The 25,552-nt window shown below is 40.4% G+C and overlaps 1 protein-coding gene across 1 annotated transcript in view; it reads right to left on the reverse strand.

Moving 5' to 3' along the window:
- Positions 1 to 7,399: 7,399 nt before the first annotated feature.
- Positions 7,400 to 25,552, reverse strand: part of FKBP6 (FK506 binding protein 6) — a 21,756-nt gene continuing 3,603 nt past the window's right edge. The window contains exons 6-10 of the mRNA XM_011371678.2: positions 23,758 to 23,877; positions 13,217 to 13,411; positions 12,984 to 13,093; positions 11,534 to 11,610; positions 7,400 to 7,539 (exon numbers count right to left, since the gene is read on the reverse strand). Of these exons, the coding sequence (XP_011369980.2) occupies positions 7,400 to 7,539; positions 11,534 to 11,610; positions 12,984 to 13,093; positions 13,217 to 13,411; positions 23,758 to 23,877 (642 nt within the window). The remainder of the gene's footprint in view (positions 7,540 to 11,533; positions 11,611 to 12,983; positions 13,094 to 13,216; positions 13,412 to 23,757; positions 23,878 to 25,552) is intronic.

The following is a 25,552-nucleotide window of genomic DNA, read 5'->3' on the forward strand; positions in this document are numbered from 1 at the left end:
AATCCTTTCCCCTTATACCCATTATTCCTCCGGCCACCAGAGGGGATTACTACAAGAGAGAAAATGTTCTAAAAAAGGCTGTTATGATTATCTTATTTGGGATAGAATGGATTAAATGAAGAACATTTAGAATGTACGGTTCTGAGTTCTCCTAAAAAATTTTTAGTTCCTATAGATATTGATATATGAGGGTATGAAAGGCAGAATAATGCCCTCCGCAAAGATGTATATTTTAATGAGACTATGTTATTATACACGGCAAAAGGGACTTTGTGATTAAATTAAGGATCTTGAGATGGGAGGTTGTCCTGGATTATCTGGGTGGGCCCAATGCATTCAGAAGGGTCCTTACAAGAGGGAGGCAGGAGGGGCAGAGAGAGAGAAGGAAATATGATGGCAGAGGCAGAATGGAGGGAGGGATTGAGGGAGATTGTGGGTGGGAGAGCGTGGGGAGATTTGGAGATGCTCTCCACTGGCTTTAAAGATAGAGGAAGTGGCCACAAGCCAAGAAATACAAGCACCTTCTCTAGGCCATTTATTACAGTAGCCAATAGGGAACTAGTACAGGGGGTTTGCTTACATTCATGGCTATCAATTCAGCGCACACGCACACACACACACACACACACACACACACACACACGCAAACAAAAACCATATATACATATATATACATATATGAATATACACATATGTGTGTGTGTATAACCATACCCTATAACATATCAGGATGCCAAGAATAATTATACAACAAAGGCCTGCATCTGTCTCTCACAGCCTTTCCTGTTCAGACTGTGACAATGACTGCTGTGGATGCTGTTACAGTAACAGGGCAGACCACGTCCTTGTGAACATATACATGTCCTTTGTGCTAGAAATGATTTTTGCTCATAGCTACTTGCTTCCTTTGTCTAACAGATCTGAAAACTCTTCTCTGGGTTTTTATGTGAAACTCTTAGGCTTATCCCAGTTCATTTCAACTTCATCCAGGTACTGACTTCTGTGGCAGAACCCTATAGGGAGTAGTCAAAAAAACCAGCCTAAGACTACTTATCTTCTCCCTCATGTGTTTAAGGCACTAAGACACTCACTTGAAGTTAATTCTCTATTGCTTAGGCTCACTTCCTTCACCATTTGCCTGTTCCCTATTTACCTAAATAAGTGTCTAGGATTACACATGCCTGGAGGCAAGGCTTATGCACCTAATTATGAACCTAAGAAATTAAAAACAGACTAAGCCAATATCCGATGGAACCTAAGGAAGGGCACAGCAACCTTCAAGATTTAATCACTTCATCCTACAGATGATGAAATGGAAGCCCAGAGGGGTTAAATGACTTGGCTAAAGTCACAGTTAGAGAGCTAAGACTGGGAAGCCAAATTTCTCATCATTCAACCCTGTAATGAATGGTAGAGGGCACTTCAATAATCACTGATTTTGAAGATTAGAAAAAGGAATCTAGTTATCTCCTGAAATTTAATTAAGTAGCCCTCATTGATACCTCACCCACAGAGATCACAGAATCCACTAAAGTAATCCTTAGTAGGAAGCAGATTTGGGGTTCATTACAACTACCAAGGATGCAGAGAGAGGTGAAGGGGCCAAGAAATTCTATCAGGGGAAATGCTTTCCCAGGAAAGGGCATAATGAAAAAGTGCCAACCTAAGTGCAGTTATTTATAGTCACACAACAAAGGGATGACTTCTGTGACACTTCCTGAGCTGGGAGAAAAGGCATTTCACAGATATCCAGAAGATCAAGAGACTGTGTCTACCAGTTTACCTGGAAAATGACATGGCCCTCATTTGATAACAAAAGAATGCCTGCCTGGCCCAATTACCCTTGAGAAAATACAACTCCATTTTGAGGTGAAAAAAAAAAAGTGAAAATGCAGGGAAAGAAAATCAGAAGAATAATATATAAAATTATAAAAATACAATTAAATAAGTTATTATTTGCTCAGAACTCAGATGAGTCTAACTGGAGGCATAAAATATCTTTATAGACTCAATAATAGATCAAAGAGTTTCTTCTTTATCTCCTGGGGAAGAAAGGGATCAAATAGATTCTATGTAGATCCAGTCACATACTGTGAGAGATGATGATCTGCTTCCCTAGGGTTTCCTGGCAACTGACCAGTTGGGCCTGGACACAGGAAGGCTGTTTTGGAACAAAGGAACCCCTGACCCCAGAGGATGCCTCCAGCTTCAGCACTGGCACCAAGCTCTGTGGGGCCTGCTGCTCCAGTGCTCACTTTGGGCCAAGTCTTTGAACCAGGACTACACCCCAGAATCTCAACTACAGAAGCGCTCTCTACACAGCCTGGCCTTTATTTCCACCTGAGCCTCCTGGCGCTGCTTGGACTTCCCAGAAAATATTTTTTAAAAGTCTGTTAAGATACCCTTTTCCTGAGGCTGGCCAAGCAATATGGCTCAATCCTCTTAATTCTACAGCCCAAAGGCTTCTGGCTTCTCTTAAGTTGAAAAGCAAAGAAGTTGGAGTAAATTCCTAAACATCTAAGAGAGGGATAAAAAACCCATGGCCACCCAGAGGTAACATTCCAACTAAAGAAAGAAGGTGAACATATTTAAAGCTTCAGATTTCATCTGGGGTTTGCATTTCAAACCAAATGAAAATGGTCAGTTGTTTACACATATACACAAGACCTCCACAGTAAAAGGGTTCAATCTGCACTTCCCAATCTGTAAAACTGAAATAATTATTGCTACCTCAAAGGAATATGGGGAGATTAAATGAGTTTATAGACATTATGAAGTACTATAGACATGGAATGATGCTCAGACTCCAGAAAAACTGCTAAGCAACCCCAAGCATTCCTGCTCACTCATCAGAGACCACCTATTCACTCCCACAGATCGGTCAAAGATAAGCATAATGTGAATTCCAGAGGCCATACAGAAGACAGTGACACATGTAACTATATAAAACTCAAAACAAAACAACTGGAAGAAAATATTTAAACGTATATACCAGTCATCTAATTTCTTCACATAGAAAGGGGTTCTTAGAAAACAACAATAAAAAAATGACTCAAGAGAGCAGTGTGCAAAGGATATGACTAGGCAATTTGCATAAAGACTATAGGTGTCCAAGGGAAATGCTTTCCCAGGAAAGGGCATAATGAAAAAGTGCCAACCTAAGTGCAGTTATTTATAGTCACACAACAAAGGGATGACTTCTGTGACACTTCCTGAGCTGGGAGAAAAGGCATTTCACAGATATCCAGAAGATCAAGAGACTGTGTCTACCAGTTTACCTGGAAAATGACATGGCCCTCATTTGATAACAAAAGAATGCCTGCCTGGCCCAATTACCCTTGAGAAAATACAACTCCATTTTGAGGTGAAAAAAAAAAGTGAAAATGCAGGGAAAGAAAATCAGAAGAATAATATATAAAATTATAAAAATACAATTAAATAAGTTATTATTTGCTCAGAACTCAGATGAGTCTAACTGGAGGCATAAAATATCTTTATAGACTCAATAATAGATCAAAGAGTTTCTTCTTTATCTCCTGGGGAAGAAAGGGATCAAATAGATTCTATGTAGATCCAGTCACATACTGTGAGAGATGATGATCTGCTTCCCTAGGGTTTCCTGGCAACTGACCAGTTGGGCCTGGACACAGGAAGGCTGTTTTGGAACAAAGGAACCCCTGACCCCAGAGGATGCCTCCAGCTTCAGCACTGGCACCAAGCTCTGTGGGGCCTGCTGCTCCAGTGCTCACTTTGGGCCAAGTCTTTGAACCAGGACTACACCCCAGAATCTCAACTACAGAAGCGCTCTCTACACAGCCTGGTCTTTATTTCTACCTGAGCCTCCTGGCGCTGCTTGGACTTCCCAGAAAATATTTTTTAAAAGTCTGTTAAGATACCCTTTTCCTGAGGCTGGCCAAGCAATATGGCTCAATCCTCTTAATTCTACAGCCCAAAGGCTTCTGGCTTCTCTTAAGTTGAAAAGCAAAGAAGTTGGAGTAAATTCCTAAACATCTAAGAGAGGGATAAAAAACCCATGGCCACCCAGAGGTAACATTCCAACTAAAGAAAGAAGGTGAACATATTTAAAGCTTCAGATTTCATCTGGGGTTTGCATTTCAAACCAAATGAAAATGGTCAGTTGTTTACACATATACACAAGACCTCCACAGTAAAAGGGTTCAATCTGCACTTCCCAATCTGTAAAATTGAAATAATTATTGCTACCTCAAAGGAATATGGGGAGATTAAATGAGTTTATAGACATTATGAAGTACTATAGACATGGAATGATGCTCAGACTCCAGAAAAACTGCTAAGCAACCCCAAGCATTCCTGCTCACTCATCAGAGACCACCTATTCACTCCCACAGATCGGTCAAAGATAAGCATAATGTGAATTCCAGAGGCCATACAGAAGACAGTGACACATGTAACTATATAAAACTCAAAACAAAACAACTGGAAGAAAATATTTAAACGTATATACCAGTCATCTAACTTCTTCACATAGAAAGGGGTTCTTAGAAAACAACAATAAAAAAATGACTCAAGAGAGCAGTGTGCAAAGGATATGACTAGGCAATTTGCATAAAGACTATAGGTGTCCAATAAATATGCAAAAAGTTGCTCAACTTCACTAGAAATTGGGGAAATACAGATTAAAATACAGCACTTGTATCCACTATTTTAGGAAAAAATAATCCACCTGAGGAAAATCTGGGAAGCTGGCATAGGAGTTAGCAGTCAGTGCAAAGCCCTTCTTTCTGGTATTTAAGGATCCTAAAACATTTTGGTTGGTCCCCACCTGCTCAGCTTTAAGAAGAGTGAGTTGAGAAACTGTGCCCAGGTATACAGAGCTCCTGGTCAGTTTTTCTACTGTTTCATTCTTAAATGTGAATAGGCAACAAAGAAACACAATTGTGGAAAGTCTGCAACATGGAAAAGAGAAAGGTCAAGGCAAATATGCAGAAAAATAAACATTTCAGAGAATAAAAGAATATATGCAAGAACAGTCCTTATTTTTCAGAGATGCTTAGGGAAATACATGTGGATGAAATTATATGATTACTGGGATTTGCTACAAATTAATCCAGCAGTGCTGGGGGTAGAAGAAGAAATGGGTGGGGTCACAGATGAAAACATTGGCTTTATGTTGATAATTGTTAAAACTAAATATTAAGTACATTGGGGAATCATTATACTATCCTCTACTTGTAAGTTTCAGATTTTTTATTATACAGAGGCAGGAAAAAGAGTGAGATACTATGAAAAAAAGGAAATCTGAAAAGAGCACGTGGATTCAAATATTTGATTGCTGAAATGAAAAAAAAACTAATGGAAGAGTTAAAAAATGAAGCACATTTCTAGGAGTGCAGGACGAGAAAATTTTAAAGGGACATAAAAGATAGAGAGAGTCCCACAGGAAGTCCAACGTCCAACCAACAGGAGGTCCTGGAACAAGAGGACAGGGAAGAGAGAGGAAAACGTCATTAAATAAATATTACAGAGAATTCCTTAGCTTTTAAGAACCCAAGCCTCTAAAATTGAGGTGCCTATCTAAAAGACTTGAGCATCTTGGGGTACCTTGACGTATTATTTGAAATTCTGGATAAATCAAGACTAGAGAGATAGTAAATGATTCTAGACAGAAAGGAAATAAATGATTTCTCAGAAGTGACCATCTAAAAAACAGGCTATCCTTAGATTTTTATGTGGCATCTGGAATTGATGATGGTAAGTTCTAAGAAGAGACAGGAGTACTGACAGGAGGGAGGAGTCCTCGTGGGGGAGGCAGGGGTGTGGGCAGGGGTGTGAGCAGGAATGTGAGCAGGGGAGGCCAAGGTAGCAGGAGCGACTGTCTGAGCTATGAGGTGGGAGGTCTAAAGGGCAGGCAAGGTCTGAGTGGGGTGAAGATCTTCTAAGGGATGGGGGACAGGTCCTATAGGCAGACGATTCTTTTCTTTCTAACACATACAACTATATATTCTTCTTCTTCTTCTTTTTACAACTATATATTCTTCATCAACTGTGGATTGGTCATACAAGGAGTTGGAAATTTTCTCTTATACATCTAATCTTTGGATGTTCGTCGAAAATATCAGAATGAGGAAATAAACCAAGAAAAGAGATCCAGGAAATGGTGGATTCAACTAAGGAGATAAAAGAAGTCCAAGAATGGCAGCTATGCATTGGTACAGATTGTTATACAAATATGGAGTTTTCCAATAGGGAAGTCCCCGAGAAGAAAGGAGATTCATAGACTATACTGTACACCAGAGTTTTTAAAAAGATAAGAATAAAGGCAAACAGTTCAAAGGGAAAAAATGCAATTAGAAATTGAAAGAAAAACAAAAGCTAAAAAAAAAGCATAGCATTGACTTTTCATTTATTAGTATTCTCATACAAAATGGAGTATGGAAAATATTGTCTTTAGCTTATGAAATTAGAAACATCGGTGAGTATTATTTTTTATCATGATCATCTAATAGAGGATCTAAAAGTAGTAACAGACCTACTAAAGGATAGAAGAAACGGTATTGTATCATATCACAGCAGGAAGTCAAGATATATCTCCAGACTGATAACAATCAAGTAACGAAATATAAGCAGAATATTTAGCTATATGGGAAAATCTCCAGAAGAAACAGAAGTTAAAACTAGTTTCTTCTGGTGAACCCTTTTGCATTGATTGTTTTTTTTAAATTTGATGGTTCTGGGCCAGACTGCCAGGGTTGGAATCCCTGGCTCTATCACTTATTAGCTTTGTAACTTTGGCATGTCTAATTCATCATCTATAAAATGGAGATATCTACATTATAGAGATGTTATATTAAAAACAATCCACATAAAACATGTAAAAGAATGTCTGGCATATAAAGTATGTTTACTACTTTGATCAAAATTCATAAAAATACAGTAAGAATAAAATGAATAAATGGTGAACAACACTTTTGAAACAATCTAGAATAAAATACAACAAACCAAAAGCCAAAAAATTAAGAGGACCATATGGGTGAGTCCCCTCCGTCCATCCAAGCCTACCAATTAACCCTGTGAACTCGACTCGAGTTCTGTCTTCTCTTTCAGGAAGATTTCTTATCACTTCTAGGGCACAGTGATCATTCCTGAACACCTAATTCTGCTTACTTCTATTAGCACATAGCTAATAAGCACCACTTAAAGCTTCTCTCCTCCAGAATAAACAGCTTCAGTTTCTTCTGCCATTGCCCACAAGTCACCTTGCAGACCCTTTGGCATTATGGCCATCATCCTGCAGCTACATTCCCATCTGTCACTAGCATTCTTTTGACTAAAAGCACCTTCTCATCCATTCCAGATGAGAGGCCTCATTGTCCTGTGTCCTTTCAATTTCTGCTGGTTGTTTACCTCCAGGCTTTCATCACCTTTTGAACACCTTCCACCTGCCAGACTTGGTAGAAGTGCCCCCAATGTGCCCCTGACTGTGCACCTTCAGCCCCTTCTTACGTGAGCCTGTTAGATCATCTCGGCTCTGATCACATCTTTCCCCTCCTTTGATGCCTACAGGGCACAGCCCACAGTCCAAAGAGGACTGAAATGCCAGGAAAATACCTGCTCTACATACTGACCTCAGTTCTGAATTTCTTGTCTTCTCTGCTTACCCACTGCCCCCATTCCTCCCTCCCAAAGCCTTGTGTTGCCCTCCACAGCTTCAGGACGGCCTCAACAAAGCTCTTCTCTGATCAAGATGTTTCCTCTCATGGCGCTCTTCTTGTGTACTCTGTGATTTGACTGACTGTCCTGTCCTCCCAAGAGCACCGCCTGCTGCAGACCAGCACCTACCACAGTGCATGAAAAACATCAGCCCTCAAGAGGTACCTGGGGAAGAAGTAAGTAGTGAAGGGAGGCTGTCTGTGGTGGTGCAGCCGGACCTTTCTCCTCCCTCAAACATGATGCTATTTTTTTTTGACAGCCATGCCTAACATTGGGTACATTCTGAACCAGGCAACATCTTTGCTCTTGAAGCAGGTCTCTCCCACTTCCTGGTCTGGTGTGGTTTTTCTGATGCTGAGTGCAGGACTTCATATTCCATCTCTACAAGAAGTGCTTTAGGGATGGAAGATGCCACTGTCTGCAAGTCTGTTAAGTGCCTGATGGTAAAACACTAGACTTGGAAGGAACAGGAAGGCCGTCTAATTTCAGGAGTCCCTCTCCTATCTCCAAGGGGCCCTCTACCTTTGCTCAGATAGACCCTAGCAGGGAATGCACCAGCTCCCAAGACAACCCACATCCCTGTGGGACATAGTGGAAAAGTTTGGCTGGGGAGCAGATGTTCGCCATAAGGCCATTCTCAAAAAGCAGTCAAAAATGGCACTGTTCCATGTGCGCTCCCCATGCTGAAACAGATTAATATCACTTCTGGGAGGACAATTAGTGAATCTTTCATAACAAGCCAAGTTTTGTCTTCCTATTATGTTCCCCTACTGGACTTGCCCTTTGGAAACCACAGAACAAATTCACTTATGGTAAGTAAATTTTAAATAGTTGAGAATAGCTATAGTGCTCACTGCACATCTCTTTTCCAGACATCAAGTATGGCAGGGGTCTCAGACATTAGCATGTTTGGATAGGAAGGCTACAACTCAAACTCTAAACAAAGATGACAACGAAAGGTACAGAAACAGAATGAAGAAAAATGTTAGAACACTAACCCAAATGTTTCCAGCTATGCTGGCATCTGTTACAAAAGCTACTACTGTGGATGGCGCTATGTGAGGTCTTAACCAAGTACATAGTTAGTAAATATCTATTTATGAAAGTTTGAATGGATTATATACAAACAGGAATACTGCCTCCGCTGCAATGCAAACCACACAGAATACAGTTTCAAAACAGCTTATCAAATATTAGCTTTGGGTTTGCTAGAAATCTTTAGGTCTTCTGATGTACATGAGTCAAACACTGACCTTCATCTTGACTTTTAGATTCTCCCCAAGAATATTCCCATCCAGAGGTATGTGTTTGCCATACTCTCTGAAAATCCAAACTAAGGAAAAAGACAGTGTGGCAGAACTATGCACATGTCTGCTCTTCACCGTTGCGCTCCCAGCAGCAAGAGCTGCCAAGAGATTCCTAATTCACCAAATTGGCAAATGACCCACTGCTCTATCATGGCAAGGCTAAAGGTCACGACTAAGCAGAACAGTGAGTGCTGCCACAGCTAAAAACCCTTGATGGGCCTCTTCCCCTTTGTCTTCCCATTGTCTCGATCCCCTAGCTTTTGGGGAATAGCGATCTTCTTACTTTGGACAATCACTGCTCCTCCAGTTCCTGTTATGTAGTGTTAGGAAGGAATGCCACTCATGGGATCCCTCACACCCCAAACCAGGCCAGAGTTCTGCTTCAGGGTTTTTCAAACTGGAGCTATGTTTGGTACAGGAAGAGGAAAGAAGTGTGGAATAAGGAAGAACCCTCTCTCAAATAGAAAGGCTGTGCAAATGGATGCCTGGGCCCTCCTTATGGTGGGAGAGAATGAAACAACAGAGAGACTGAGACCATGAGGCCCTCAGGACTGCAGGTACCTGCCTGAGTACTGGTTGTTCAACTTCTCCTTTGATTTGGTGAGCTATCCCAGGATCCCTTCAGTAAATCTCATTTTTAGCTGAAGCTAGATAAAGATAGGTTTCTGTCACTGGCACTGATAAGAGTCCTGAGAGCCAATACAAGAGCCAATAAAACCAGCCAGGTACGGTTTTAAAGAGGCTAGTCTAGTATTTCAGCTATTTTACACTTGATCCAACCAACATTTACTGAGCACCAATCATGTGCCAGGCATGGTTCCAGATGCTAGAAAATACAAAGATCAAAAAGTCATGGTCTCTGATCTCAAAAATCCTGTCCACTACAGTCAGGCTTAGAACACTCATCTCATCAGAAGTGTCTAACACCTTAGAAGACGAGTCAGGAGTATCTAATATCTGAGGATAAATTTTAAATGGTCCTACTTCATCACAACTGGATTGTCAAAAGAATCTAAAAACATGGACATTTTAAGTGACTGCCTTGGCACAAGTACAATGGAAGAAAAGGGGAGCACGTAGAACACCAGAGACACAAAAGCCAAAATATGTTACAACCACAATAGCAGTGGGAATATGACAATCACAGCCACTTTAAACCCCAATAGATAGTCATTGCTGGTGGGAAGACGAATACTCAAGATTTAGGAATGCATTGGAAACCATCTAAAAATCATGAGGCTCCAAAAAGCCCAACAGACAGAAAGCTGGGAGGGAAAGACAAAGAATGGAAAAGGAACTTGTTGCCCTGCTATGTTTTCCAAGATCCGTTTCTAGGACAGACCCTGGAAGAACTGGATCTTCATTAAATGGCAGGACATACTATGTCACAGTCAAAAATGTCTGGCGAAAAGCTACCAGCCCTCCATTTGTACTAGACATTAATAGCAAACAAACAGAAGTCCTCTGGCTCATGTCTCAGTTCAGAAGACCTGCAAATACTTCAATGCTCCCAAAAGACCTGCAGGCCAGAGTTCCAGGGTCAGGGTCAATGATGAATGCAATATTTACTTCTGATACTGGCAGGTTGTTTCTGACAGGGCAGAGAGCAGCAGTTTGTAGATCACTTGTGAAAACGTCTGGGATGAAAAGGCCTTTTCATGGCCTTCTTCTCTCAAGCCTCTTTTGTAGAGGGATGTAGCAACAAAGGAGAGATTTATCACCAGGAGCCCGTTGGGCAGCTGTTTTCTTGTTGTCCCTTGTTTAACTTCTCTCAAGAGAGCAGAGTTATCTACTCAGCTAAGCAGGTGTTTAAGGCAGGTGATTTTGTTTCCATTAATTTTCTTAAGTAATGGTACACCAGCCTAGTGGGTTAGCTCATGTACCCACGCGAAACCTTAACCCTGTGCCTGCTAAATCACAAGGTGCACACTGCAGCAGGAACATTAGCTTCTGCTCCCTGCTAGTTCCGACAACTTCAAATCTCTAATTCTAATAGTAAGCAGAAGTTAAGAGTCACTGCCTATCCCTACCCATTGACATTTGGATTTTGTCTTATAACAATGTGTTAGGTGTAAAGTGAGGCCGGAGACTTTCAGGTTTTCAGGAAAAAAAACAGATTAAAAGAAGCATTACTGGTCATTTCAAAGCTCAGATAAACCATCACATTAACGACTATCACAGTTTCATGTTTCAAGCTATTGTGAGGGAAAGGTTAATATAAAATAGGAAAAAAAATGTTTTCATTTTAAAGCTTAAGGCTTCCTAAACCTATAAATTTACCCTCCGGCTCTGAACGGACTTTCCAACCTTCTCTATTATCTTCTCTATGAGAAGGCCTGCAGTGTGTGCATTCTGTACTAGACTTGTCATTAGCTTCTATAAGGAATTTTTCTACTCCTCTCACCCATCTTCGGTTGTAGATAGTCACTATCCACTGGTGGGCCAAGGAGAACCAACACACTTTTACACATCCTGGACAAAATCCTAAAGCCTTTTATGCTTTAGTCCTTTGATTACCTTTAATTTTCTCCTACCTGTAGAGCCATTATCACAAGGGGCAAACATTCGGTGGCACATTTCTTTCTCTTTATCTGTGTAGTCCCTGTAATAACTGTAAAGAGAAATACACAATAGTTAGACAAGGTCTGCCTTTGCAGGAGGTGACATCTGGTGGCTGGAATTCTCCACTCGGGTCCAGAAACACTGAAAATCCAGTGGGCTTTCAATTGAATCAGGAGGAGGTGGAAGCAATGCTGGAGAGAAGCGGGGATAGTGGGGTGCCCAAGAACTACTGAAGAAGCCCTTGGACAAACAGACCATAAGTTGAAAAGACAGCAACGTTGAAGGCTGGCAGCCAGTCAGTGAGGCTACCAGCTGAGTCTTGCCAAGTGACTCCTCACACTCAGTGGTCTCTAACTTATCTTGAGATTTTCTCGCTAAAGAATGGTTAAGAGTCCAAAATTTCTTCATATAACTGACAGGATACTTAAATATCAGAAAGGAAATTGCAACAATTGGATCCAAATATAGAGGTGCAAATACCTCAGACTTTTTTTTAATGTCATGAAAGCTTAATTAAGCAATTTGGATCAAATGTTTAATGTTAACAGGAGAATCTTGCCAATACAGAACAACGGCAATAACAAAAACAAAACCCACATTAAAAAAACAGTGGTTGTATGATGAGGAAATAGAATTATGGGTGATTTCTATTTATATGTTGATATTTTCAAAGTTTTCTACAATAAACACATAATTTCTATAATCAGAAAAGGTTAAAAAAAAAAGTTACATTACTCAAAGACTGGTAGAGGTATCACTTGGGTAACAAGAAAGTCACCCTATAGGTATGAATCAGACCTGAAAGATCAACGTCATATCAAACTAGGGTCTATAACAGGGGTCCCCAACCCCCAAGCCACGGACTGGTATCCGTCCGTGGCCTGTTAGAACAGAGCCACACAGCAGGAGGTGAGTGGCAGGCAAGCAAGCAAAGCTTCATCTGTATTTGTGGCTGCTCCTTAGTGTTCGCGTCACCACCTCAGCTCCACCTCAGATCGTCAGGCATTAGATTCTCATAGGAACACCGGTCCCTGGTGCCAAAAAAGGTTGGGGACCGCTGCTCTGTAAGACAACTTTCTACGGTCAGTTGAGAACAGCAGTTCTCTATTGGAGGCAAGTAGGAAGAGTATCTGAAGAACAAGGCCTTTTTAAAAACTACACTGGCCCTCCTCTTTGGGGGTGCTTATTTGAAGGGAGAAGGGTAAAAGAGGGAGATGGGAAATCATCCAGACAGGTATAGTTTAGAGGTTTGTCCCACTACCCCACTGGGAGCTGCTGGTTTAGAGTACTGAGCACTTCATAAAACTAGCTCTAGGGGGTGCTGCTTCATAATGTGTATTGGACAACACACCCAGGTGGAGACCAGAACTGCAGCAGCATCACAGGCCTTTCTGTTTGCAGGAGTGCAAACAGAGGTCTCACCTGGCCAGTTTCTTCAGCTCATTATTGATGTCATGATTGAAGGGCTGTTCCTTCTGAGCTCGAACTAGAAAATCCCGGGCCTTCTGATACTCAGTCATGAGGAGACAGGCCTGTGAAAGAACAGAATTTTAAAAGCATACTTGGGAAAGACAGCATTTTTGCAGTGCTGGAGTTGAACACTGCTGCTACCTTCTCTTGGGCATTTGTTCCCAAGTCCCTGTCCTCCAACTCACTTGTCCACACCGGAAGAGGGCCTTGGCATTCTTTTGGTCAATGATCAGAGCCTGCTCTCCATAGCGCAGGGCTGTGGTGGGTCGCTCCAGCTTCAGGTATGTAAAGGACAGATTAAGGAGAACAAGAAGCTTGGCGGCCTCCACCAAGTGCTGCTCTTCAGGGGGTGCTGATCGCCTGCGGAGAAGTAACAAGGCCTGTGGAGAGGGAAGACAGGTGGTCAAGAGGAGTGACATAATCTTATGCACAGAAAACCCTAAGAAGCAACAAAAAAACTATTATGAGCTAAAATTGGTTCAGCTAAGTTGCAGGACATAAGATCAACACATGAGTTAATTATGTTACTATACTCTAGCAATAAACAACCCCAAAATGAAATTTAAAAACTCCACTTACAATACTATCGAAGAGAATAAATAGCAATAAATTTTAAAGTGTAAGACTTGTACACCAAAAACTACAAAACACTGTTGGAAGAAATTAAAGAAGACCTAAATAAATGTAAAGGCATCTCGTGTTCGTGGATTGTAAGATGGCAATATTCCCCAAATTGGTCTACAGATTCAATGCAACCATACCCAAATTTCAATATCCTTTTTTGCAGAAATTGTCAAGCTGATCTAAAAATTCATATTAAAATTCAAGGGATCCTGAATAGCCAAAACAAATAATAAAAAGAGAATTTGGAAGACTCACACTTTCTAATTTCAAAACTTATTACAAAGCTACAGTAACCAAGCCAGTATCGTACTGGCATAAAGACATATAGATCAATGGACCAGAATTGACAATGCAGACTCAAAGTCCAGAAACAAACCTATACACTTATTTTTAATTCCAAAATTGGTTGGCATTTTATTGGTTAAAACTTGGAAGACCCCCAAGGAAAGTTAACATTTGTAGTTTATAAACTATAACAGAAGGATTTATTAGAAACATAGATCTCACTTCTTGATCCTTTGCAAAGACAACACTCCAGCATTTCTTTGGGCTAAGAATCAGAACTATTTCCCTGGCTACAAAGCACTTACTGAGGCAAAAAGCAGGGTAGATTTCTGATTTTTTTTATTTTGTAAATTTTTAATTAAGTTTATTAGGGTAACATTGGTTAATACAATTATATAATTTTCAGGTGTACATTACCATTTGACATCTGTATATTCTATTGTGTGTTTACCACCCAAAGTCCAGTTTCCTTCAGCTACCATATATTTGATCTCCTCAAACCTATACATTTACAGTCAACTGATTTTCAACAAGGGTGCCAACACCATTCAATGGGGGAAAGAGTAGCCTTTTCAATAAATGGTGCTGGGACAACTGGATATCAACGTGCAAAAAATGAGGTTAGACTTCTACCTCAGACTATATACAAAAACTAACTTAAAATGCATCATCGACCTCAATGTAAGAGCTAAACTATAAGACTCTTAGAAGGAAACATAGGTGCCAATCTTTGTGACCTCAGACTATCGTTTTAGATGTGACATCGAAGGCATAACCAATGAAAGAATAAACTGGACTTCATCAAAATTAAAAATGTCTGTGCTTCAAAGGGCACTATCCAAAAAGTGAAGAAAATGAAGAGGCTGGCTGATGTTTAAGAAAACCCCTATAAACCATTGTTACTGGTTTAAGCTGACAAATATAATGAATGGTTTACTTCTGTCATTATCTACAGGTAATTCATTTTGTAGTTTTGAAAAAAAAGACATTTGTACATTCCTAAAAAGAGTGAAATGATAACCCGTAAATTGGAAGAAAAATTTTTAAATCCTATTTGATAAAGGCGTCGTATCCAAGATAAAGAACTTTTACAACTCAACAATAAAAAGACAACCCAATTAAAAATGGGCAAAAGATCTGAACAGACATTTCTCTAAAGAGAACATACAAATGGCCAATAAGCACATGAAAAGATGTTCAACATCATTAGCCACCAGGAAAATGGAAATAAACATCAGAGAGAGAGATGCCACTTCACAGCCACTAGGATGGCTATAATTTTAAAAACAGAAAATAAGTCTTGGTGTGAAACCTTTGTATTGTTGGTGAGAACATGAAATGTTGCAGCCACTATGGAAAATAGTATGGCAGTTTTTTAAAAAGTTAAAATATGACCCAGCAATTGCACTCGTAGGTGCATACCCAAAAGAAGTAAAAACATATGTCTACACAAAAACTTGTACACAAATGTTCATAGCAATGTTATTTCTAATGGCCAAAAAGTGGAAACAACCTAAATGTCTACCAACTGATGAATGGACAAAAACAAAAGGCAGTGAGATTCATACAATATTCAGCTTTAAAAATGAATGAAATTTGGTAGACTCTACGACATAGATTGAAAACATGATGCTAAGTGAAAGAAGCCAGTCTCAAAAGAACAAATATTATATGATTTCACCTATGATTATCCATAATAGGCAAATTCATAGAGACAGAAAGTAGAAAAGAGGTTACCAGGGGCTGAAAGGAACAGGGAAAGGAGCTACTATTTAATGAGTAAAGAATTTCCATTTGGGATGTTGAAAAAGTTCTGGAAATGGGTAGTGGTGATAGCTGCATAACTTTGTGAATGTACTTAATACCATTGGACTGTACACCTAAAAATGCATTAAAATTGTAAAATATGCCCATTTTACCACAGTTTAAAAATGAAATTAATATTTTTAAAAAGAATGAAGTACTAATACATGCTACAAAGCAGATGAATCTTTAAAACATTTTGCTAAGGGAAAGAAGGCAGACATAAAGAACCACATATTTAATAATTTTATTCACATGTAATGTCCAGAATAGGCAAATCCATAGAAATAGAAAGTAAAATAGGGATTACCAATGGGTGGGGGTAATGATAACTGCTAACAGGTATGCATGGATATGTTCTGAGATTGTGGTGATAGTTATACAACTTTGTGAATATATTAAAAACCAAAGAACTATACATTTTAAAAGTGTAAACTGAATGGTATGTGAATTATATCTCCACAATAATAGTAAAGAAAAAAAGTGATGAAGTTAAAACTTGAGTAGTGTCAGTGTGACTAATAGAGAAGACTCCATTGGAACATGCTAGCAGAATGAAAGAAGTGGAAAATACGTCAGAGAAAATGGTATTGTAGGCAGAAAAGTCACAAGTCTTCCTTCATCTTTACTTTCCTAAGTCCTGGACAGTCATTACACCGGTGTCTGTCCACTGCCCTCACACTATCTAAATTGATTCAGGTCTCATTATCACCAGCCTGGATCTCTCACCCAAACTCTGGTCCCATATTTAAATCGAAACATGAAACAATGTCGCTGTCTTCTACAGGCCATCTTTACTCAGCCATCCTCATTAGTGATCAAAACTGAAGTTTAAAAGCTCTTCTTTCCCAGTTATTCCTGTTTTTCAAACCAGAAAGCTTAAATATTATTCTTCGTTTCTTTCTTCACTTATATGCAAAACTTCAAGTCTAATCACTCATTTTTTAAAGTATTTCCAGAACTTTTTCTTCTATTCGTACAACTCATACCTTCTTCAACACATTCCTGGGTCCCTGTAACAGGGTAGCTGTCACATGCCTCATATAGTGCCTATCATGGGACAGAGACTCGTTAATGAAAGTCTATCCCTTCAACACGCACTGCATACAGTGGTGTGCTGTTGTTTAATGGCCAGGTCACGTGGGCAGAGGGGCCCTCTAGTGTTTGCCTATTCCTGTGGTGTAATTATTTCCACCATGGCTGATTTCAAGCTACCAAAGTAATGTTAACAACCTTGCAAAAAATTCCTTAAAATTTTACAATTGGCTCTTGTGAGTGTGGCACTACCTGCATCCTATTAACCACTGGCTCATCCCTAAATATTACTTTTATTAACTCACTCTCTCCCAGTGGTTCCCCTCCATCCTCTTCATCAAGTCCAAATCCATCTATTCACATTTAAGCATTTTCCTGAATCTAATTACATTATTTCCCTGCTTGCTATTCTTCAAATGTGGCCTGTGTTTTAGACTAGGTATCTGCCAACCTCCCCCTGAATAGGCTCTGGTCACTTCTACACCTTTCCTCATTTTCTTCTCCTGCCCAGAGTTAATCTCTCCACCTCTACGCCTCTGCCATTTCATCCCTCTAGACTCAGTTAAAGTGGCATTTCCTCCAAAAAGCTGCTACCCGATGCTCTAGCCTACAAAAATCTTCCTCTTCTCTGAAAAGCTACAGTACTAGGTACCATACCTAAATTAAAGGTCTTTGAGAGCAAGAACTCCACCTGATACTTTTGTGTGTCCCACAGAAAGCTGAACAAAAGGCTGAAAACACAGTGGTGCTCAATAAATGTCAATCTGCTTCTGAGGACACTTCTAATAGGAACAGCTATGCAAAGCTTCCGATGGAGTGAGGCCGACTTCACACACATCTTCTGTTCTGTCCTGCCCTAAGGAGTAGAAAGGCATTGTCTAACTAGAAAGACAGTGACAAGCCCGATGTCTCAGAGTGGATGGCAGTGTTGTGACTGAATTGGCAGAGAAGAGTAAGACAAGGGGCTGGTCTACAGCTCAAAGCCCTGAGAGCACTGGGAATTGGCAGGACTAGGAATCAGAGACATCAGAGTACAGAAGTGGGGATAAAAGACAGGTTGAATGTTCTTTCCCACTCCCTGTCCCTTTGGGTCCAGATGTTCCCACCACCTCAGGAGGCATATACAGTGTCTATTTTCTAGAGACAGGAACCAAAGAAGCTCTCAATTCCGGGACAGCAGACGGAGGATAGGAAGGAGGTATACCGATAACAGGATTATTAGATGACAGTTTCAATAATAGCCACTGAGAACCTCTGTCCTGTTTCCCTGTTCAGCTGCCAGGACACTGGTAGTTAGGCGTTTACACTGGGTAGGAAATGGAGAACTGAATGACTCAAGAGAAAACATCTGCATACTGATAAGTGGGAGTCTATCTGATTGCAATGCAATCTGCCCCACCAAGCACTTGGAGTTTCCAATAAGTTTTTGATGCCTCTTTCAAATCCTTATGGACAGCCAAAAATCAACAGACATTTGGGAAAAGCCTCTGTGGAAGAGGGAGCCTCCTGTGTCCCAGTAGCTGTTCCTTCTTCTTCCACAGTAATAGAATTTTTTTCTGGGAACATGTACAACCAGAATATAGATATTTGCTAACCTTTCTTAGAGCTGGTTATGGCCAGGAGAATAGGTTCTGGAAAACATAATTCAGTACAAATGTCATAGATACATGCCTTCAGACCTCTTTTCCCTTCTACTGCCTAGACCTTAAAGCAGTGGTCCCCAACCTTTTCGGCATCAGGGACCAGTGCTCCCATGAGAATCTAATGCCCGATGATCTGAGGTGGAGCTGAGGTGATGCTAGCGCTGGGGAAGGGCTGCAAATACAGGTGAAGCTTTGCTCGCTGGCCCACCGCTAACTTCCTGCTGTACGGCCTGGTTCCTAACATGCCATGGACCAGTCCATGTTGGGGTCAGGGTTGAAGATCCCTGCCTTATAGGACACCATCCTGGACCACAAGGCCCAGAGTCCCACCCTGGAAACAGGCAGTCAGACGGAAGGAGTCTAGGTACCTGAGAACATTGCGGAATATAAATACCAATAAGCCCTTGTTTACATACCTCAAGCCTTTTACATTAGTAAGAAATATCTATCTTTAGGGTCACTTATTATGAGTCTATGTGACTTATAGCCAAACCTAATGCAAATGAGCAGTCTCCAATGGACAGAAAACCAAACAAGAAAAGAACTGAGGTTAAAAAAAACTCAGACACAAAAAGAAGATGAAAAATTAGAATCGATAATCTAAAGAGATGAGAGAAGATAATGTATACATGAAACACTCATTAGAAGAGAAGGCAAATAAAGTCAAGGAAAACTCCCATACGGTGAAACAAAAAAGAGAAAAGATGAACATTGAGAGAAAGAAAAAAAAAGGAAACCTAGTTCAATCTAGGTCTGATAGTCAATTAACAAGTTCCAGAAAAAAGAGAAGACAGAAACAAGAGTAAATTATCAAAGCAAGAACTCAAGAAAAGTTTCTCAGAGCTGATGACAAATTTCCGGAATGAAACGAAGAGCTCAATACAACAAATTTAAAAATGCGCACGCACACACACACACAGAGGAACATCACTGTAAAATTTAAGAACACTGTAAGTAAAAAGCTTCTTGAGTCTCCATAAGAACATAAAAGGTCACATATCAAGGAATAGGAACCTAACTGGTATCAGACTTAATAGCAATTCTAAAAGCTGCAACATTATCCTTTAATATCTGAGGGCTGGTGACTTAAATTCTGCATCCTAGAATTCTATACTGTTACACTACCTGTTAAGTGTGAAGTTTAAAGTGTATTTTTAGACATGCAAGGATAATGCTCCACCAAAACAAGGGAGTAAACTGAGAAAAACAACATGAAATCCACAAAACAGAATCACAGAGCAGCCCTGGAATAAGAGCTGTATAGCAGGCCCAAAGAGCTTCTGTCTGACTTGGAGCTCCAGGCAGAAATCCCAAGAAAACATGGAACTGCTAGACGAACAGAGGCATGATCCCATGGAAAGTAGCTAGAAGTGGCATGCTACTGTTGTGAGAAAGTTTAGGAAGAAATGGTGGTAGGTATAGAGAAAACTAGGCAAAAAAGAGGCAATTCAAGGTACAAAAAGGGACTGCTCACAAGGAAGGGGATGTAAGCATAGTGAGGAGCTTGGCTCAGCAGGTATAACACTATATAACCTCGATAATGTAACACTGAATACCTATTTTAAAAATTATGACAATACTGAGAAAGCAGAAATGAGAGACAGTGTAATGAGAAATTTAAAAAAAAACATCAAAAAGAGCAAATAAAGGAGGAAAAAAAATGGCGTAGATGACAGCAGCTCTGTTCACCCCTCTGGCAACCAAATCAAAGTTGTGACGGAAACAAGGAGCAGCAGCAAGGAAAACTTGCCTGGGGTCTAAAGGAATAAGCCATACAACTAGGGAGAAATCCAAGAAAGCACTTTGTAACGGCAGAATGTAGGATGAGGCAAGGCCGTGGGGCTGCCTGGTCTGAGCAGCTGAATGAGACGGAGGCTGCGGCAGCAGCAGACGCCTCTTAAAGGGGCCGTGTCCATGAGCAGATTTTCACAGTGACAGACCTGCTCGTTCTGAGCACCAGTGCTGGTTCTGCTGCATGCAGGAGGCACCAGGGACTTACAGGGAGACATTGTCGGAGTGAGGGTCCAGGTAAGCCTCGCTCTGTGCAGAAGTGCTGGCGGTATCCATTGTTCCCTCTTGAGCCCTCCCCACTTCTAGTGCACCAGAAATAGCGCCACCTTAGCCGTGACGTCATCAAACTGGATAACAGAGGTTGCTTCACCCAGTGGATTCCCTGAAACCCTGCATCCCCCAACTTGGGGCCCCATCCAAGCTTAGGCTAAATTTGGCCTGCAGCTGAACCCCTCTCAGGACTGTGCCACTGGACACTTACTTCACAAATCCACAATAATAAGACCAAGAGAATTAGGAGCTTTGCTTACTATATAGAAACAGACACAGAAAGGCAGCCAAAATGGGAAGACAAAGAAGCAGAAACCATATGACAAAACAGACCAGAGATCCAGATATAATGGAGTCAAGTAATTTAACAGATGCAGAGTTCAAAACACTGGTTATAAAGATGCTCAATGAACTTTAGGAAGTGTAGATAAATTCAGTGAGAACTTCAACAAAGAGATTTAAAAAAACATAAAAATGGAAATGGAAATTATAAAAGGGAACCAGTCTGAAATGGAGAACAAATTATCTGAGATGAGAAGTATATTAAATGGAATAAACAAAGTGAATAAAGGATCAAATGCCCTATCTAGAGGACAGGAAAGCCAAGGACACACAATCAGAATTGCAAGAGATAAGATGCCAAGACTAGAAATATAATTTAAGAAGCATATGGGACACTATTAAGAGTCCAAATATCCATCTGATTGGCATAACTGAAGAAAATCAAGATGTTGAACAGCTGTTTGAAGAAATAATGATGGAAAACTTCCCTAACCTGGTGAAGGAAATGGACATAAAACCCCAGGAAGCTCAGAGAATTCCAAAAATCAGGGATCTAAAGAGGCCCACACCAAGACACATCATAATTAAAATGCCAAAGGTTAAATACAAAGAAAAAATATTAAAAGCAGCAAGAGAAAAACAGTTGCCTACAAGGGAGCACTCATAAGATCGGCAGCTGATTTCTCAAAAGAAACTATGCAGGACAAAAGGACTTGGAACAAAATATTCGACAGGATGAAGACCCAGGATCTACAACCAAGAATAATTTATCCAGCAAAGCTATCATTTAGAATTGAAGGACAGATAAAGAGCTTCCCAGACTAAAATAAGCTAAAGGAATTTATTACCACCAAGCCAGTATTATAGGAAATGTTGGAGAGATTTAAGAAAAAAAGCATATTATCAAAAACAGGAATAAAGAATGGTAACAACTACATTCCTATCAGTAAGTACCTTAAATAGAAAAGAATTAAGTGCTCCAACCAAAAGACAGAGTGGCTGACAGGATAAGAAAACAAAACCTCTATATATAAAAGGAAGGGGATGGAAAAAGATACTGCTTTGATGGACCTCAAAGGTATTTAAGGTAGACAAAGATAAATACTATATGTTTTCACTTATATGCGGAATCTAAGGAATAAAAGAACAAACTAATCAAAAAGAGACTCACAAATATAGTAGACAATTTGATGACAGACAGAGAGGATGGGGTTTGGGGGAGTTGGGAGAATAGAGTGAAGGGTTAAAGAAGTACAAATTAGTAGCTGATGGATGGTCATAGGGATGGGAAGCACGGCATAGGGAATGCAGTCAGCATTAATATGTTGGCTAGGTGGAGGGTCAGGGGAAGGAAGGAGCAACTAGGGGGATAATTTTACGAACTATATAGATGTCCAACCAATGTACTGTATACTTGAAACTAAAAAAAAAAAAAAAAAAAAAAGAGCAACTAAAGCACGTTATTTATAAATGCAGAATACCAGAAAAACAGCAGATATTATTAAAAAGTGACTGCCTCAGGGGATCAGACCTATGAAATAGGACTAAGTTATGGGAAGAGTGGTCTGTTTTATATGGGAAAATGTTTTTTCAAGGGAGCAGGCTCTCAAGAAACTTTGCAAATATTATCCACGATTCATCCTAACCATGAGCCAAAATCTGTACCTTCCAAGTTACGATTCATCCTAACCATGAGCCAAAATCTGTACCTTCCAAGTTTAAGAACTTGATTTTTGTCAGCATTCCAAAAGACAGGTACATGCATGCTCTCCCTTTTTCTATTTCTGAAGCATATTCATATAAACGAAATGTGGCAGATACTGTTAGCTGCTTACCCAATATCTATTCCCCTCCTCTTCTCCTAACCACCTCCATTCCATTCAAAGCAGCAATGTACTCACTTAAAAAGTACTCTTCCTGGCTCCCTGTACAGCTAAGGGTGCCCATTTAACATGGCCAGTGAAATATAAAGGGAAGTCATAAACACACCAGACTCTTCTCCCCTCCCTTCTTCCTGCCCAGATGATCATGTGATGTTAGATGTTGAATGATCATCTTGGAGGAAAAAAAAAGCCCAAGGACACATTTAATGGCAGGTCAGATGGAAGACAGAAAGAACTTGAATCCATGGTGGGTTCATGGAACTGTTATATCAACCTTGAACTGCCTCCCTTTTTATGTGAGGAAAAATTAAATCTTTAGTTTACTTAAAGAACTGTTTTTCAGGATTCTGTTGCTTGCAGCCAAATGCAAATCCTGAATGATTTAGGCTCAGTACATAAATGAGACATAAAATCAGAATACTCCTAGACTCTAAACTCTGTCCTGTTTGTGTCTAGAACCTAAGGCATAGAGTATAGCACACAGAAAGTGCTCATAATATTTGTTGACTGAGTTACAAAGCACAGTGAATTCCTGTCATCATAACCTACACAAGAAGCAAAATCACAATCAGGAGCTTGTTGAAAATGGAGTAACCTCAGAGAGTTAGATGAATCTCCACTGTTGGACAGAAAATGAAGACAGCAAACTTCACAGAGGAGTAGAAAAATAAATTGGTAAACCAAGGACTTAACACTAATGAGAATTTTAAAAATTTTTACTGGATTTAAAAAACTTTATATATGTATATGTATATACATACCTACATATACATGAATACACACGTATATATACATATTTGCATGTTATATACGTATATACGTACACAGACACACACAGCTAAGCACAAAAGTAAGTGTACAGCTCAATGAATTTTCAGAGCCTGAACAAAGCCATGAAACCAGCATCTAGTACCAGACACAGGCCATTACAGGTTCCCCTCAAATCCCTTGTCCCCTCTCCCAGTCATCAGCCATCTGACACGAGGAGGTTTAATGAGATTTTTCTTAATGGTTGTGTATGAAGAGTACACAACCGGGGAAAGAGACAGGTCTATGTCTTTTAAACAAGGAAATTTTCAGGGTCTAAACACTCTTCTAAAGCATTCTTACCCGTTTATATCTCACTTTGGCGTCATAGAAACGATTTTGACGGAAAAGGTAGTTGCCAAACTCCCGTTCAGTAGCTGCCACTTTTAGGACCTTCTGAAGTGGAAATTGATCTTGTTGTTCCTGGATATCAAAGACAAGGACACCAGCAGAGAAACTGAAAGCCACGATGCAAGTATAATTACAGTTGTTAGTTTTTCTCCTTCAGATTATGAACTTTTGTTTACTGCTGTATGTGTGCCAGGCACTGGGTTAGACGTCTCTGCAGAGGTCATCTCTGTGAATTTTCAACAGAAGCCACGACAGGACGGTGTTATCACTGCTCCCACTTCACAGACTAAAGCCAAAAGGAGAGCTACTTCCGTAGACCTCCAAGAGATGCTCCCTAAAGCAGCAGTTTCCCATGGGATTAGAAACTGATGGAACTTGTCAAACACAGAAATCAGGACTCACAACAGCCATTTATCCACTAAGCATTTAACAGGTCTTGGTCTGCCCAGGGCCCTACTGGTCTTTATAGACAAAATGCACTACCTTGAGTACATATCAGAATCACCCAAAGAGCCTCTTTTTATACACAGATGTCTTGGCTCCACCCCCAGAGATTCTAAATCAGTACACCAGAGATGCGACCCAGGCATATGCAAGAACCTCTGTACTGTGTAAAGATTTTTAAAAAGGGGCTGTTTAGCTGGAGAGATACCATATACAGATGTAAACCTGGGGTGGACCTTTAAGGTCGCATACAGAGTCAGTGTGAAATAGCATGACACAGACTGCACATGACTGCTGATGAGATTAAAGGCCCTATCTCTATGGGATGGGTTAAAGGCAACAAAGAAATGGCAATATTTAAATTATGAGGATAGAGGCCATATGTCCTCATTTGACTCAAGTTCAAAGACACAAAAAACTTGAAATTTACACCTGATGTCCTGGTATCCCATCCAGCTGATAGTCCCTTTCACTCTCAACTGTCCTAGGCTGGGTAACAAATTATACATACGGTCACCTTAATTATGAGCTACCAATGCCTGACTTGCTAGAACCCAAACATAATGTTGAGAAGCAAATGTTTACTGTTTTGCAGGGAGAAGTAGGGCAAAGGAAAATTAAAAGATCAGCTTAAACTGCTGGTCCATAACAAAACCACAGCCTGACCTTGGCCTAGCACAGTTACCCACACACAACAGACATAACTGAGACGGGCAATACTGGAAAGTGAGGGAACTCCACCACCACTGCACAGGATCCTTAGGGTGGGACCTGGGCTAGAGGATCATCAGCAGGGCAGGATAATTACCAAAACACAATAAACTCAACCCTTTCTCTACAAAGTGCTGACATCTGTGCTCCAGAACTTACAGATGAGAGGGCACAAAACTTGTCTGACTCAGCAGAATCCAGGAAGTCAAGCAGCTCAATCTCGAACAGGACAGTGGTGTTTGGGGGGATCAAGGGCGGACAGCCCAGTGTTCCATAGGCATAGGTCGGTTTGAACAGAAACCGGGCCAGCTCTCCCCTCCGCATGCTCAGAAGGCCCAGCTCCATGCCCCAAAGTGTAATATCTGGAAGAAGGGACAAAGAACTTTGTTGAAGCTTGCCCAGTAACCTGTTCCAATGCTATCAATTTCTTCCTCCTTAACACCCAAATCTCTCCACATAATATTCCAAGACATCTCAACTCACTTTTCAGCCTTATCTCCCACTACCACCTCCATTCCCAACTCTAACGTCTCCAGGCACTGCAGCATTCTGGCCTCTACATCTTTGTCACACAGTTCTTTCTTCCTGCAAC

The sequence above is a fragment of the Pteropus vampyrus genome, unplaced genomic scaffold (genome assembly GCF_000151845.1).
Source record: "Pteropus vampyrus isolate Shadow unplaced genomic scaffold, Pvam_2.0 Scaffold193, whole genome shotgun sequence".
Lineage (NCBI taxonomy): Eukaryota > Metazoa > Chordata > Mammalia > Chiroptera > Pteropodidae > Pteropus > Pteropus vampyrus.